We start from the raw sequence: 14,768 nt of genomic DNA, 5'->3' as shown, positions 1-14,768 counted from the left end.
TTTATTTGCCTTCTACAGAATCGAGAGCACTTCAGCATTTCCTTGGGGTGCTTCCCTCTTTCTCCAACTGGCTCTAACAAGCATCATGAGGTTTCTAAGTGGTTTTACCATACCTCTTGATGCCTCCAAAGAAGAAATGTACCCACAAGGCCAAGAAGGCAGAGCTGGTATTCCTCGAGAAGCCGCGGGCAGGACCCATCCATTGCTATGAAACTCCGCTGCCTTTGGCCCAGAATCCCAGACGTGTGCCTACAAAACCTGTAGACCGGAGCACCTCTGTTGCCTGGGTTGGTATAGATTATCCTTCCCCCTGTGTCCCACAGCCACGATTTTCAAGTTTTTCCCATATGTCTCAACAGAAATTTATCTCTTCTGGTTACTGAAAATTAGTAGCCCAGACTTGAATTCATTGTAGCAGCCTAAAACATAAATAAGTGCTTATGAGTTGCTTCACAGTCTAACAGCAACCACTCAGGTCTTGGTTATTCGAAGGTGTAAAACTGTGTGCAGTCTGTACTGGTTAATATGACTATTTCTGGGAAAATAATTCTTATCAGGAAGATGCTGTTTTCTATGGCAACTGAAAACCCTGCACATTATAAATATGAGGGGGAATTTTATTGGCTTACTGCTCAAAATAACTGCTGAACTCTAAATGTTACATGTTAAAGTACTAGTTGCTTTGCTTAAATTTGACACTGCTAAACTTAGAGAACATAGGTTTTCACTTCAGGATTATTTGTTCTAACCTGTCCTCTTTTCTATTCTGTCTTTTGAATAGTTTCTCTCTATATCAATCGTCTTATGGGCCCCTCTTCTGGTCTGATGGGCTCCTGTTCTGGGACTGCTTGCATTTTCCTAAGCTGTTCCTTCTATCATGTAAGGATAGGGTTTTTTTTAAACAAACAGGTGCTGCAATGACAGACTGTTCCTATACAACAGCAGTCTCACCTAGGGGAGCTCTTTTAAGCATTTCAGCACCGTTTAAGCATTGCTGCTGCTCAACATTGCTCATCACAAAGGAAGCTCAGGAAGTGTGGTTTCAAACCTGCATGAGACATTCCTTTGTTCCTGGTGACCTGAAGTTATTTTTGTGATGCCTTAATCTTGAAGTAGAACACATTCCATCTTTTCCCTTTAACTTTTTTTTTTTGTATGTGCTTGAGGCAGTTAGCTTTGTGGCTTCTGAAATACTAAGTAAAATAACTGCTGTGAATAAGCATTCTTTTTGTTTGGAAGAGTTGGAAATATCCGCATTGGTAGCTCTTTGATTCTAAACATACAATGATTTTAAAATTTGTTTCAAGTGCTTAAAATGTTAGATATTTTTCAGTTTGAAAATGTGGTAGGTTTGTAACTTCTGGAGGCATCCTCTGCAGAGTGTCAACCTGTTTGAGTGAGAACTGATTTTCTGCTCCTCTCTTCTTGATGTTATCTAAGTTTTTCATACCTTCTCGACTGCTAGGCTCCTACCATACATGCTCTCTGAAGCCAGGAGGTCATATCCTCAAAGTCAGTGATTGACCTGTGTTGAGTATGTGCTAGGATACAATTATCATGGAATCACTTTCCTTTTCCTGCACACAGGCTTTGCATTCAAGCAGTTCAGTTGTACAGCAGACAACTGCTATCCTTAATTCAACTGTACTTAGTTTTTTGAGGAACTATGTTGTAACTTTGGAATGCTGAAGGAGATTGTAGTTACCATAGCGAGAACCCAGTTTGGTGTCCCTTGGGGAAAAACAAATTGCAATTTGAAACAGAATCTGACTCTTTGTTGATAACCAGGAAGATAAAGAACACAGCAAAAAAAGGATTTCCAGGGTTTGAGTAAGAGTCCAGAATCTTTCAAAGAAACGTAGATTGTTGAGCTTGGACCACCTCTTATAGAAGCTGATTTTAGAAGAGGATTTTGGGCGATCTGGATGTTTTGGGGGAAAATTGTGAATACTGTATTAACATAATCTAAGGCCACTCAGCTAAGTGGGCATCCTTTAATCACTCTCTCAATTCAACCTCTACCTGTTCAGGGAGACTGAGGATTTAGTTCACTGAATTGATTTGGAGTTATGCTAAGACAAAGAAAGAAAAAGGATCCATTTCTGAACTGTTTTAAATGTGCAGGGGTTACAGGAGTAGCCAACAGTTAGATTTCCTTTAAACCCAAATCTTGAGTTCTTTCTAAGTTGCCAGAGAATAGCTCACTTGCACCCCAATGAGTTTTCTGAGGAGACTGGCAGAATGTGATGTTCATGAGGCATCTGCTGCATAGCAGCTTTGTTAGTGACTCCCTTTGCAGCAGACCAGCTTACTCAGTGAACACACCGAAAAAAGATGGGACAGGTGGCGAAGCAGAATCAGGTTGGCATTACTTGTCTGGAGAAAATGGCTGGGTTTTTATCTTATTATTATGTCTTTTTTCAGGTGTGCCCACAATTTGAAACAACTAAGCCAGTGGTGTTGAAAGCGTGCCAGAAGAAGCACTGTGGTCCTCACAAGCCTCAGAATCAGGATGTCAACCACAGTTTGCTTCATGCAGGAGGACCTTGTCGAAGAGCTTCAGCCTGCAAATTTCCTCCTTTAACTTTTGAGAATCCAGAAGGACATGCAGGCCACCCCTTGGATCATCCAAAGCACTCAAGGAAGGACACACAGTGTTCTCACAGCCAGCTCAAGAAAGGGACAGCAGCAAATGCCAATATCCAAGTGCAGGGTTCAGAGAACTGTGGAGAACCTGCTCTCCAGCCTGTGGAGCAAGAAGCTTTTAGTCTACCAGATGCAGAGGCTCCTCAGGTGCCTTCCTTAAGGAACTGGAGATGCAGCAACACTCTGTCACAAAGTAGTGATACCTGGCATCCAGAAAAAGAGCTGGCATTTGGTATTGATCCCTGTGGGAGAGGGAAGTCGGCAGCAGTGCTGGTTACAGATACTCCCGAACGTGAGTATGGAGTAAAGGTCACTTGGAGACGGCGACCTCACGTCATGAAGTACCTGCGGGAGCGAGGGAAGCTGAGCGCTGCCGACATCCTGGTGAAGGCAAACTTCGAGCTCTCGAAGAGATAGGCCAGCGCCTGACCCGGCGGGAGCGGCACTTCAGCTACGTGCGAGGACACGACCGAACGGACGATGGCACTGCCGGGGCTGAGGACATGGGCGGGGTGGGAGCGCCTTGGCGACGGGGGTCTGTTGGGCCGGGCTTCCTTGGGGAAAAGTGTCTCTGTCGTGGGGAGTGTCCCCGAGGGAGCCCTGTGATTCCCGTGGCTCCGCGCCGGGGCTCCTCCCGCGACTGTAGCGGAGACGGCGATAGGGGAGGCGACCATCGCTCCTCTGCGCGTGCGTGGCTCCGCGGCCAATGGGCGGGCGGCGTCCTCGCGGTCCGGGCCAATGGCGGCGCGCCTCAGTGCCGCGCGCCGTTGTTAAGGGCAGCGGCGGGCGGGGGCCCATAGCAACGGCGGGGCCGCGATGGAGGGAGCGGCGCGGCCTGGGGGTCCCGCCGGCCACAGGTAAGGGGGCCCGGGGAGGCGGCAAAACGGCCTGGGCCGGGGCTGCCTCGCATGGCAGCCCCCAGCGGCAGCGCCCGATGCCGGGATGAGTGGCCGCAGCGGGGCCCGGGCGGGCGGAGCCGCACGGCGACGGCCACGCGGGTCGGCGCTGCCCCCGTAACACCCGTGTCCCGCTTCGGGCGGCCGCCGTCCTGCTGATTTATGTGTTGTTGTGTTTTATGTGCTTCACTCTTCAGCACTGTCTGTTGTGCATCATCTAAATAATTGTACATTAAACCGGTTTTGTGGGGTCTCGGTCCACTCTTCGTTTCTAGGCGCTGCTGTGAAGCGTTTTCGCGATGTTATTGAGCCGTTCTGTCCCTCGTGAAACTCTTGGGCTGTGTGATGACATAATCCGTGTGCCTTTGCAAGGGAAAAAGGAGAAATAACTGAAAGGAATTTAGCTGATGTAATAGGAAAAGCAGCTGTGAACTGTGGAGATTTTGGGGAGTTTGTGCCTGTGGCACTTGACTAGCTCAAAACCAAAATTATTTGAAATGAAATGAGAGGATACAGGCAGGCAGCGAAAACGGGTTTTGACTGAATCAGTGTGATTGTAAAAAACACAGGAAAACCTATACCTTGTGCCTCAGATGTTTGGATAGGGAGAAGTGAAGCAAGTAAAGAGAGACACCTACACTTCTAGTAGTTATAAGGAACACGGTGTAGAAGAGAAATAGTATTTATTTAATACATATATTATTAGATTTTGTAATTTTAGTTGAGAGTGAAAAGCAGCAAAAGAGAAAAGGTCCTGTAACCGCTTGGGTGCACCAAATATTCTATGAAACAGTAGAAGATTACTTCTTTATGCAGACTTTAAAGACTGAGGGTTGTGTACCAGTTCTGGAAACAATTTTTGAAAAACTGATGACCAGATACATGTAAGTTTTCTTGCATAGATATTAGATGTTTAAGTTAAGAGTTGAAGCTACAGGAAATAATGCTGTTTTTCTGGTAACAGTTCTACTGGTATAATTTCTTTCTGCTAAGAAATTTGTTTTGTGTACTTTTATGGGTCCCCCACAGAAATAGCATAGCAATAATGGCAGTTCATGTGACAGCTGCTTCTCTCCCACCCCAGTTTATTAAACAAACAATCAGTTTTTTAACTTTATTAGTCTCCATGGTTAAAGTAACAGAACTAGAATACACGAACTTAAATAAAAATGCACAGTTTTAAAATAGATCGTTAAGGTTTGTTATTTTAGGGGTCCAGCTCTGAACTTACCAAGTTCATCGGCATTGTAGTAAATTGCAGGAAGACAAAAGTCTGTATTCTTAGGAAGGATCTTCTCTTTCTGAGATGGAGATAGTAAAATGATCCCTAAATCACTAATCTAGTCACTAGAACTCATTTGGTAAAATAACTGTCAGTTTTTCAAACAGTGTGTTTTAGAGGAAAAGTAAATGTGGTGTGCAATAAGTGACTGTTCATAGCAATGAAGATACTACACTGGAAAGCTTAGAAAGGCTGTACATGAGAACTGATTAGCACCATTTTTCCTTTTTTTGCCATTTCCCACCCCCCTCACCAGAGGTGGAATACCTTTACTATTGGGCAATGTGTAAAATACACATAAAGATATAAAAAGTATTTTATTTCTAGTGGATAGAGGTGAAGGATACAAGCCAAAATAAATGCATAAAGTTTTGTAAATGTGCTGTGGGATACATGATGATAGATAAAGAAGGAAGATCTTGGATTTAGGCCAACTCTGAAACCTATGTTAATCTATCTTCCATTTGAGGTGGCTGCAACTGAAATTGCTCAAGTTCATTTTATTTTAGAGTTTGATTGACTTTCAGGGAGACAAAGCACAACCATCTTAATGCTTTAGGAGATTATAAAACTTGCAGTGCTATTTCATAGTTTTGATAAGTGCTATACTTTCTTCCTTTGGGAAAGTCCATTTTGAGACTTAACATGAAATTACTAATGTTGAATACAGTAGAAACATTCAGGTAAAAGTAATTCTAAACTATTGTAAGCTTTTAAAATATTGAGAAGGAAACTTGGATCTTATGGTAGTATGTATTTTAGAATTTTGGGGAACAATGGACTTCACCTTTTTGTACACTAATTACACCATATATGGGAATACTTAAAGCTTCCCACATGCTGCATTCCCAATGTGTTTCAACTTCTGACTTGCAGATGTCATGTATGAAGATGATAATTTTCAGGGTGCAAAAATCTTGGCTGAGTCTGCAGAGACTACAAAACTGGATGTCAGCTGCAGAGGTCCCACAGTCATTTGGATGCTTCCTCGGGATCTAGACGTGCATGACTTAGTGGCTTTCAGCTTGTGAACTCAGGAACTCTGGGATACTTCCTCAGTGTCTTCAAAAGTTAATGAATAAAAAGAGCCTGTTGTCAATGAGCTCAATTTTCAAAATATTATGAGCCCCCAGACTGAGAAGGGTTCAAAACTAGTTTCAAAAGTAATATTTGTGTCCAGCCAAAAGCCCTTTCCGTATTTGAAAAACCTTAGTGTAGTTGAGATTGACAGGGATCTCAGAGGCTACTGGGCTTGAGTGTTTTGTATAGGTGCACCATAATTATAATTTTGAGGAAAAAAGGACAAAATACTTCGCTTATTATTTTAGCTATACTTGTAATCCAGAGAAGACAGAAGTTTAAAATTGCTTTTAAAAGCCCGTCGTCATCTCTGTTAGTCCTTGGGTGTTTTTGTTTTGCCACCAGTGAGCTCCTTCAAATTAAAAAGCATTGTTTTGTAGGACTTGTAATTCTGCAAATCTTATCCTTAGATAAAAGAGAATTGGCTTAGTATCCTGTTTGCTTCACCTTTTTCAACGCTAAACATTATAATCAAGAAATCTGTCCCAAGTGAGATAAATCTGTAAATATTTTATAAATGTGGTTTATATTTACTCGTTGGAGTACAGATTCAACAGGAAAAAATCTTTTGCAGTTTTAGTGTGAATGAAGAAGGAATCACCTCACTTCCTACCAGGTAGACAGCAGTGTCGAGAGAGAAAATGTAGCAACAATGTGTGACTGAAATTTCCAAATACAATTTGAAATTCACTTGGTAACTGCAATTGCAAAGAGGTGTCTTAAAGTTGAACCTTGTTTGAATTGTCGCTTCAGTTTCTAATAAGTTCTTCTCCCATCTCTTATTACTTAGATTTGAGGTTGCAAAAAAATGACTATTTTTTATAGAGAACCATTATTTTTATCTTCTGCTTTTTTAAACACTGTTAATGTGGCATCTGTAGGGGGGACAAATGCCCTGACTTAACATAATTATGACTTTGTATGTGTGAAAACTTTCTGCTACCAGACTTGCACTGCAATAGCTCTAGATTCATGTTTTGTCACTGAGGCACAGTTGACTGATCTCCAAAATAAAACTGTTGATTGTATTGTAATTGAGTCATGGGATGAATTCTCTTCTAAGTGGATTTCTGATGTGCTTAGAGAAGTTGTTGTAGACTACTCCAAGAACATTTACACTTACTTCTAGAGCTCTTTAAAATGTATAACCTCTGGGATGTTTGAACTCTTAGCTGCCTGTGTTATTGTAATAGGAGTCTGTGGTCGCTTTTGCGCTCCTTTCTGACTTTGCGTTCTTGTGTGAAATCTGAGGCAAAAAAAAGAACAAGAACCTAAATCTAGCAGTGGTATCTTGCTGAGTCACACAGTTTGAGATGGAAATTACTTTGCACTGTTTCTATCTCTTTAATGGCTTCCCCTTTCAATCTTTTAAAAATGTAAAAAATGCTGGACTGGAAATAAAAGCCCACGATCAGTTCTAGAGCGTCAGTTCAGAAAATTTCATGTTCTTTCCCGTTTTTAATTCAAAAGACTATAAAACAAGTGCAGTTTGTGATGTGAAGTGTGATGCAAATTATTTTCAGGGAACTTTGAGTTTTGTTACCTGGTCTGGGTTAAGCATACCACGTGCCATTTAACTGCTGGCTTTGTTGCTAGGAGAGAATAGAGACTGCTCTACATTTCACTGGTTTCATGTTGTAATTAGGTGCAACATCAACAAAAGTGACAGTCAGGGTTTAATAATTTACTAACAGAAGATCATAGGAGTCAGAATTCCAAGCCCCTGTGGATCTTGCTTTGCCTTTTCCTTGGGCAGAGCTATTTCTGTAAGTGAAATGACCGTGGGGATTTGGAGCACGTAATTGAGAGGACATTAAATAGAAAGCTGGTGTTCTGCTTGTGGAATAAATGTTTCTTTTCTTTAGGAGAAACCTAAGTCTCATTAAGTTCACCTGAATAAACATGATTTTGGAAGCATAATGCTCTGTATTTGTAGGGGTAGTTGAGCTGAAAAGTCCTTACTCAAGGAGTCACCAGCTGTGAACTCTTGAAGGAATGTGCCTGGCAGGAAGTTCCTTGTCTCCCTTTTCTTGGAAGTATTTAATAAAATGCCAGTTGAAAACCCCTGTTTGGCTACACACTTAGAGATAAGTTTATGTGAACGTTCTTATGGTTGTCTTTGTGCCACCTTCCCAGCATCAGTGATGGCTTTAATGGTTGATGGCTTGTGTGCATTTCTGGCTGCTTTTGGCCTTCCTTCCAGGAAAAGAATACTCCTTTCACTTTAGGTTTGGAGAAACAAATTACTTGAGATTTTGGCTAAGGGAAACAAGAATCTCCTTTCCATTCTTCCAGTATAGTATAGTAGAGAATGACACAGGTTTTTGTTTGTGCTCTTCTTTGTAGTCCAAATAGAAGATCTAGTAGCTTCTGTCCAGAGAGTGCTGTTTATTTTCATTGCTCTGTTCCCTTGTTCCTAGGAGGAGCTAGTCTTTGGTACTTTATGAGTCAGTTTTTGAATGGCATGCAAACACTAAGAAATACAGTAGGCAAAATAGTTCTGAGCTTAGAATGTAACTATTTCATGATGCTTTTGTTCCTGTTGCATTTTCTTGTGACAGCCTGTATTCTTTATTGTCATCTAGTTTGTTCTCTCAGGATCTAAAGTATCTCCATTTATCTTGTGATCTCTAGAACCCAAACAGACAGAATCATGGAGGTTGGAAGGGGCTTCTTGAGATATTTATGTATATATAATCTTCAGAACACCAACCTTTTTGGGGTTGGATTTTTTTGGGGGGGATGAGGGAGTAGTGGATGTTTTGATTTGTGTGATTTTGGCATGCTTCTAGTCCATGTGACTTTAAAGTGAAATTATCAGGTACTTTTCTGTAAAGTTCCATCATTAAGCCTGGAGGTAGGTAGAAGCAGAAGTTTTAAAGGACTAACTTGCCTTTTTGTTTCTTTTGGATCTTTTTTAGTAACTTGTAAATTGTTCAGATAGTTGGTACAAGTTATTGGCAGGAACATGTAGTACCCAGAGGATTCAGGTGTATTTTGAAGTGAAGTAGGACATACAGATCTCAAGGCTTATCTCTAGATGCTCCCTCCGTCCAGCCTGCTCTGACATAATTTATTGTTCTTATTAGTTTATGTTATACTTATTTTGCAAAATTCTGAGATAGGGCTTACTCAATCTGTATTATGTGGGACATAATTTCTATATTAAAGCATATCAAAGACAGTCTTTATTAACAACAGTTTATTGGCTCATTCAGAATTGCTTCCAAAATTGTGTGAACTGTTGCTATGTCATTGTTTTCATAATACGTTTAGTAGGTATAAAGCTTCCAAACAATTTTTGTGAAATCTTTCTCAAATCAGCTATTGGCATTAGTAATCTGTGCATGTTTCTTGGGACGGGGAGAAATCAAGGGTAAATCTAATTTCATCAGGAAAGGATTCTTTATGTAAAAAAGGCAGACAGAGACTAAAACTTGCCCTTCTTGAAATATCAATTTGTAAAGAAAATGTTGGTGCAACCTTAGCTATGTCACTTAGAAATAGATGTGGCATTTTATGGCTGATTTGCAGCAGATCAGTTTACTTTGGAAGACTTACTGCTATTTAATTGTGAAGGAAAAAATACCAAGTTTTTACCAACCCCGCCCCACTCTTCTGCTTTGGGAAAGGCAGAAAAAATTGATAATCCTCAATCTTATGGATGCTATGTTACATGTTTTCCCAGAAATGTGCAATTACAGTTGTGTCAGTGGGACTCCTCCCTTTTGTGGATTGGAAGGTGCATTACAGATAAATTTTGCTCCTCAACCATTTCCAGAAACAGTATTGCAATTGCTGTTTGGATTATGTCTTATATCTTTCAAAATATAAGAATCCTTCTTCAGCTGATCTCTTTTCTACAGCTTCTATTTTCCTTCATAGCTGTAGTTCACATGAGGACAACAGTCCCCAGGAAAGATCTCTGGAGGGTTAAGAGTGAAAACACTTTCACACCAGCTGACTCCACATTTCTTACTGAAGTTGCTTTTACTTGCTCTTCTACACCTAAAAATAAAATCTAGTTGACAAAGATATGTGCCACAAGCCACTTCTTGTTCCCTGATTCTTAAGTTCTGGGAGTATTGCTCAGAGACATAACTGCTGCTACAACTTTAATAAACTGTCCTGCAAAGGAAAGAGGAGCTACATGGGCTCTGTAAGACTCCTGATGGAAGTAGTCCTCTGTGGAGTAAGAAATGGAAAACAACATAATGGAAAATTGAGGATATTTGTGGACAGAAATGGTGTTATTGTGCCTTGGAGCTCCTTTAAAAAAAGTAGAGCAATGGCAACAACTAAAAATTTAAGAGTCTTGATTATTAATGTATAGATTCATATTCCCATTTAGATCAAAAGACTGTGTTTGTTAAAAGGATTTATGCATCAGAATGCTATAAAAATATCAAGCTTGTTTGTAAAAGGCGCTGTAAACTCAAAATTTAATTCACTTTACAATGAGCTGGAAGTTTCTGCTGGACACTTTCCCTGAATCTCCCTGCCAAACTATGGAGTATCTGAAGCTGTAATACCTTCCCTAGAGCTGTGCAAAATAGGTAATAATTCCTGAATTTCTCTCACCAAGAGTTCAGTACATATACAGTGCTAATATAGGCTCTAAAGATGCTTAGAACAATTAAAAAGCAAAACAAGCTATCTTTGCTTCTCTTGGGTCAGATTTTCTTTTAAGGTGGAGTCTGTTTCAATCAGCTTATCTGACCTTCCTCTTTTAAGAGGCCAGGACTCTTTATTATCAAATGTTTGCAGAATAGATTTAGCCATCTGGGAAGCTTTTAAATCTGCACGGCCTTGTTGCATTGCTTGTTTAGGAGGAAAAACTGAGTATAGTATTTCTTAGTGGACATATGAGGAACATACATTTTGTTGAATGCAGGAAGAACTTTCGTGATGGTGTTTTCCTTTGTTTAATGTCTTTTCAAATCTGTCTTTCCAGTGAGTTCTCACTCATTTTCTCTCTACAAGTTCCTCTTTCCTGTGGCTTTTCTTACTTTCTCTGCTTCTTGCCTCTCATTCACAGCTGCAACCAGTCAATTCCTTGCAAAACTAGTCTATGATACAAATAACCTTTTTTTTTTGATTCCTTATAGCTTTAACAGTCTGTATATAAGGGGGACGTAATTGATATGAATTAAAAGCAGAATGCTTAGCTCTCCCATTCTGTGTGATAATCACATCTGAAATCTGAGGTAAACTGTAGCCTTACTCTATGACAGCAATTTTTTTTTAACATAATAATATTCAACCTTGATTAAAACCCCTTGTTTTCTGTTGAAAATCCACAGCTCCATGAGTTCTCTCTATGGTCACAGTATTAAATAAAAAAAAAACTATTTGCAGTCTGAATTTGTTTAGCTTCAATTATGTATGGCTGGATTTTGTTGTCTTTTCTCTCATCAATAGTAATTTGTGGCATCCAATCCATGGAATACAGTGGAGCATATTGATTTTTCTTTTGAATAAACCAATCCTTGGTCAATTTGTTCAGCTTTCTGCTGAACCCTCTTCAGTTCTTCAGAATTCTTTTTCTTGTGTGGACCTTGGACAGAATGGAAGACCATTTTCAGGCTGATGGATTGCTTTCTTGCCCTGTTTTCTACATTCTCCTACTTCAATATCAGGGTTTTTCGTTGTTCTCAGAGTTGCATTATACTATGAGTTTGTATTTGGCTGATTCAATGGTAATTATTGCCAAGTGTTTAGAACATAACTATTTTGGGGTTTTTTTTTAAGTATAACATGTTCAGACACACAGCAAAGTTGCAATGAAAACAAGAGTGTAAATTCTGCCTTTCCACAGTTTGTAATGCCAAAATTGGAGTGTTATTGAAAAACAGTATGTCCATTCTGAAAGAAGTGTCAATAGATGTAGTGTGCCTTTTTTACAGAATGGAAAATAAACTACATAAAAAGGAAGCCTTAATTGCATATATGAATATCTGTTAAATAATTTTTGAGTTACCTGTTCATTGTCGTTGTTTGATATTCTGAAAATGGTTAGGAAAGACCAAATTAACATTTTTATAATAAAATTTGCTGTGTATTCCTGTTGCAACACTTTAATTTCTGTTTATGAAATGGAAACCAGGCTGATTCTGATTTCAGTAGGAATTTGAGATGCTATCAATTAAAAATAAAACTTTGCTTCATGTTGGTCTGTGTCAAATCTGGAAATGGATCTGTGAACCCCTTTATATCTTGCTGTCTTCTCCCGCATCCAGACATGCTGTTGTATCTTCTCAGTTGAGTGGTTTTGTTAAATAATTGCTTTCCCACTCTCATTTTTATTCTGTATCCTGGATTATCATTAGTCTTTTCTTGTATGTTCCATTCTGAGTCATTTTTCCTTTCTCTGGCATGTGTCCACAGCTTTAGCAGGATTGTTGGTGGATTCTGATAAACACAGCAGAGGAATTGGGGGGGCAGAGTCTCTTGCAGTCTGCTGGACTGCAGCGCTTGGGAAGAGGAAGATCGTGACAGGCTACTTGAATGTTTTCAGTTCTTATTTGTCAGAAGTAAATTTGACAAGTTTACTTGTTTGGTGGTTTGACTGGTCTGATGGCTGTGGGGTTTTTTCATTTTTTGAACTGTGTTGTTGTAGCTATGGAATTGCTGCTAATTTTTCCTCTTCCTGCTGGATATTTAAGTCTTCTTGCATATAAACCCTTCAAACAGAAAAGCAAAGAGCACAGTGGTTTTGTGTGGGCATGTCCAAAGACACTGATCTGTGTTGTCAGCCCAGTAGAAGGAGGATTCCTGTTTGAAGCCTGCAGCTGGATTAGCACACTACTTGCATTCCTTAGCAGTGAGTTGCAGGAGTGACTCTAGAACAGCCTTTTCCTGTTAAAGTTTGTAATACCACCAACTGTGCTGTGATGAGTAGGAAAAGGTCTGAAGTTTGGGAAGCTCTTTTTTTGTCTGGTTATTGTGTTACACTTTCATGATGACTGACTGCTGGAGGAAAGGTTGAAGGAGGAGTAAATAAAAATATCGTAAGATTGCTGTGTTTTTTTAGCAACTGTTTATAGAGCCACAGTGCTCGTGGCTTTGTTTCTTTTTATTTTGATCCTTGTGTGAATCCTTGCATTCTAAAATGGGAAGGATGGATTGATGGCTGCTTTCCTTTTGTGGCCTTCTATGAGGCAATTTTGAATTGTAAGAGAGAACACTCTGGTAATCTTTTTGCTCTGTCAAGCTCTGTGACCTGTTAGAAACTTTGTATTTCAGCCATGTTTGAGTGTCAATTAAGTGGCCAGAGGTGAAGCACTGTGTAGTCTGCTTTATGCTCCTGTTACATTGTGTAACTTTATTCCAGTGTGAGTAGAAAATAATTTAGCATATGAAGTAAATAATTTTCACTGAGGATTTCCGCAAGATGTGTATGTGTATTTCAGCACTTTGTCAACTTTCAGGTAAAAAGGAAAACCTGGAAACTTATTTCCTAAAATGGTAGTGTTTGTATTTGTTTTATTATTTTCTGAAGAACAGACTCAAACTGTTTGGGGATGCATTTTCTATTAGGAAAAACAACAAACCCACAAGCAGTAGCTTGTATCTACACAGGAAACTTTCGTGTCCATAAGAATATGTCTGTAAACCTACTGCTGATCAGAGATACACAAATTGCTTTATAACAAACTTCACTGCAGTTTACAAATATAATCTATTTCTTAAATCAGTAGGTGTATGAGAAGAAAAGGAATATTCCCCCTCTTTTTTTTTTTTTTTATCATGAACATCTTAAGTGGAGCTTTCAGGCATTTTTCAAACTTTGCTAAAGATGGCCTTTTCCATCACCTATGCTAGAAATAATAAATATGCTGAAGTGTCATGCAATAGCTATTGTATATCTTGCTGCACTCAGTAGCTTCTGCTTGTTTCTTTCTTAAGTTGTGGCTGTTTTCAAGGGAAGACAACTGTATTACTGTAACTGTTGTTTTGGGGATGTGCAATAGCTCTCCATTCCTCTTCAAGAAAGACACTAATTTTTCCAGGCCCTCCATTGCCTTTGAATCCAAGATACTATGTATTGAAGATCCAAGTAAGGAGTAACATCAGTTTTCAGAAACAAGATATTTTCAAGGTCCTAGACCTGTTTTGTGATGATAGTTCAAATACATTAGAAAAAAAAAAGTTCAGAAATGACGAAAACTGCAAAGTGTATTAAAAAAATGGCAGTCATAGCTTGCTTTAAAATACTATTAGTTCAAGAACTAGTATAAATTTTAGATCATATAAGTTGTTATGTATGATGTGTATATAGAACTCTTCCTCTGCATAATTCCACCTTCCAGAGCAGGGCCTGTGTTGGCCAGGGTAGGCTGTCTCTAAGGACCTCTGATCTGTCATCTGCTTGCCTGGAAGCTGAGTCAAATGTGGGTTTACTATAGGTTAGGGGGACTCAGGCCTTTTTCACTCTTCAGCTCTATGTGCTGTAATCCAATTTCCATGGCATGTGTTTTGCAGAACCACCCCCTCCTCTCTCCCTGTCTCTTGCTGTCTCTCTGGTTTTCCTTGTTAGGATTATACTCAGCGCTGTCTGCCAGCTTGTGGCTTCCCATCATTGGACATTTATGGATACCTAAACCAAACAGAATTTCCTGTTTAAACTGAAATTTTGGCTTGCCCTGCTTTTCTATGTGCTATTAATAAGATATATAACATTTGTCCATTTCCCACATCAAGTAGTATCTTCTTCCTGATGCTTTCTCAGTTCCAGAGAGGTCTTTGTCAAAGCTGTGTTGGAGGAAGTGCACAACTGTGATAGGCAGAATATGTGCTTAATTGTCAATTAACATTTCCCCTAGGGTTAGCTGCTCTAAATTGCACTTTATGTAGTAATCCAT

The 14,768-nt window shown here is 39.7% G+C and overlaps 1 protein-coding gene across 1 annotated transcript in view; it reads left to right on the top strand.

The window, feature by feature from the left end:
* Window positions 1–3,058: 3,058 nt before the first annotated feature.
* Window positions 3,059–14,768, top strand: part of TULP3 (TUB like protein 3) — a 34,383-nt gene continuing 22,673 nt past the window's right edge. The window contains exon 1 of the mRNA XM_064644770.1: window positions 3,059–3,503. Within this exon, the coding sequence (XP_064500840.1) occupies window positions 3,463–3,503 (41 nt within the window). The 5' untranslated portion in view covers window positions 3,059–3,462. The remainder of the gene's footprint in view (window positions 3,504–14,768) is intronic.

This window comes from Pseudopipra pipra, chromosome 2, assembly GCF_036250125.1.
Source record: "Pseudopipra pipra isolate bDixPip1 chromosome 2, bDixPip1.hap1, whole genome shotgun sequence".
Lineage (NCBI taxonomy): Eukaryota > Metazoa > Chordata > Aves > Passeriformes > Pipridae > Pseudopipra > Pseudopipra pipra.
The sequence above is the reverse complement of the archived record's forward strand: the minus strand, read 5'-3'. Positions and strand labels throughout refer to the sequence as shown.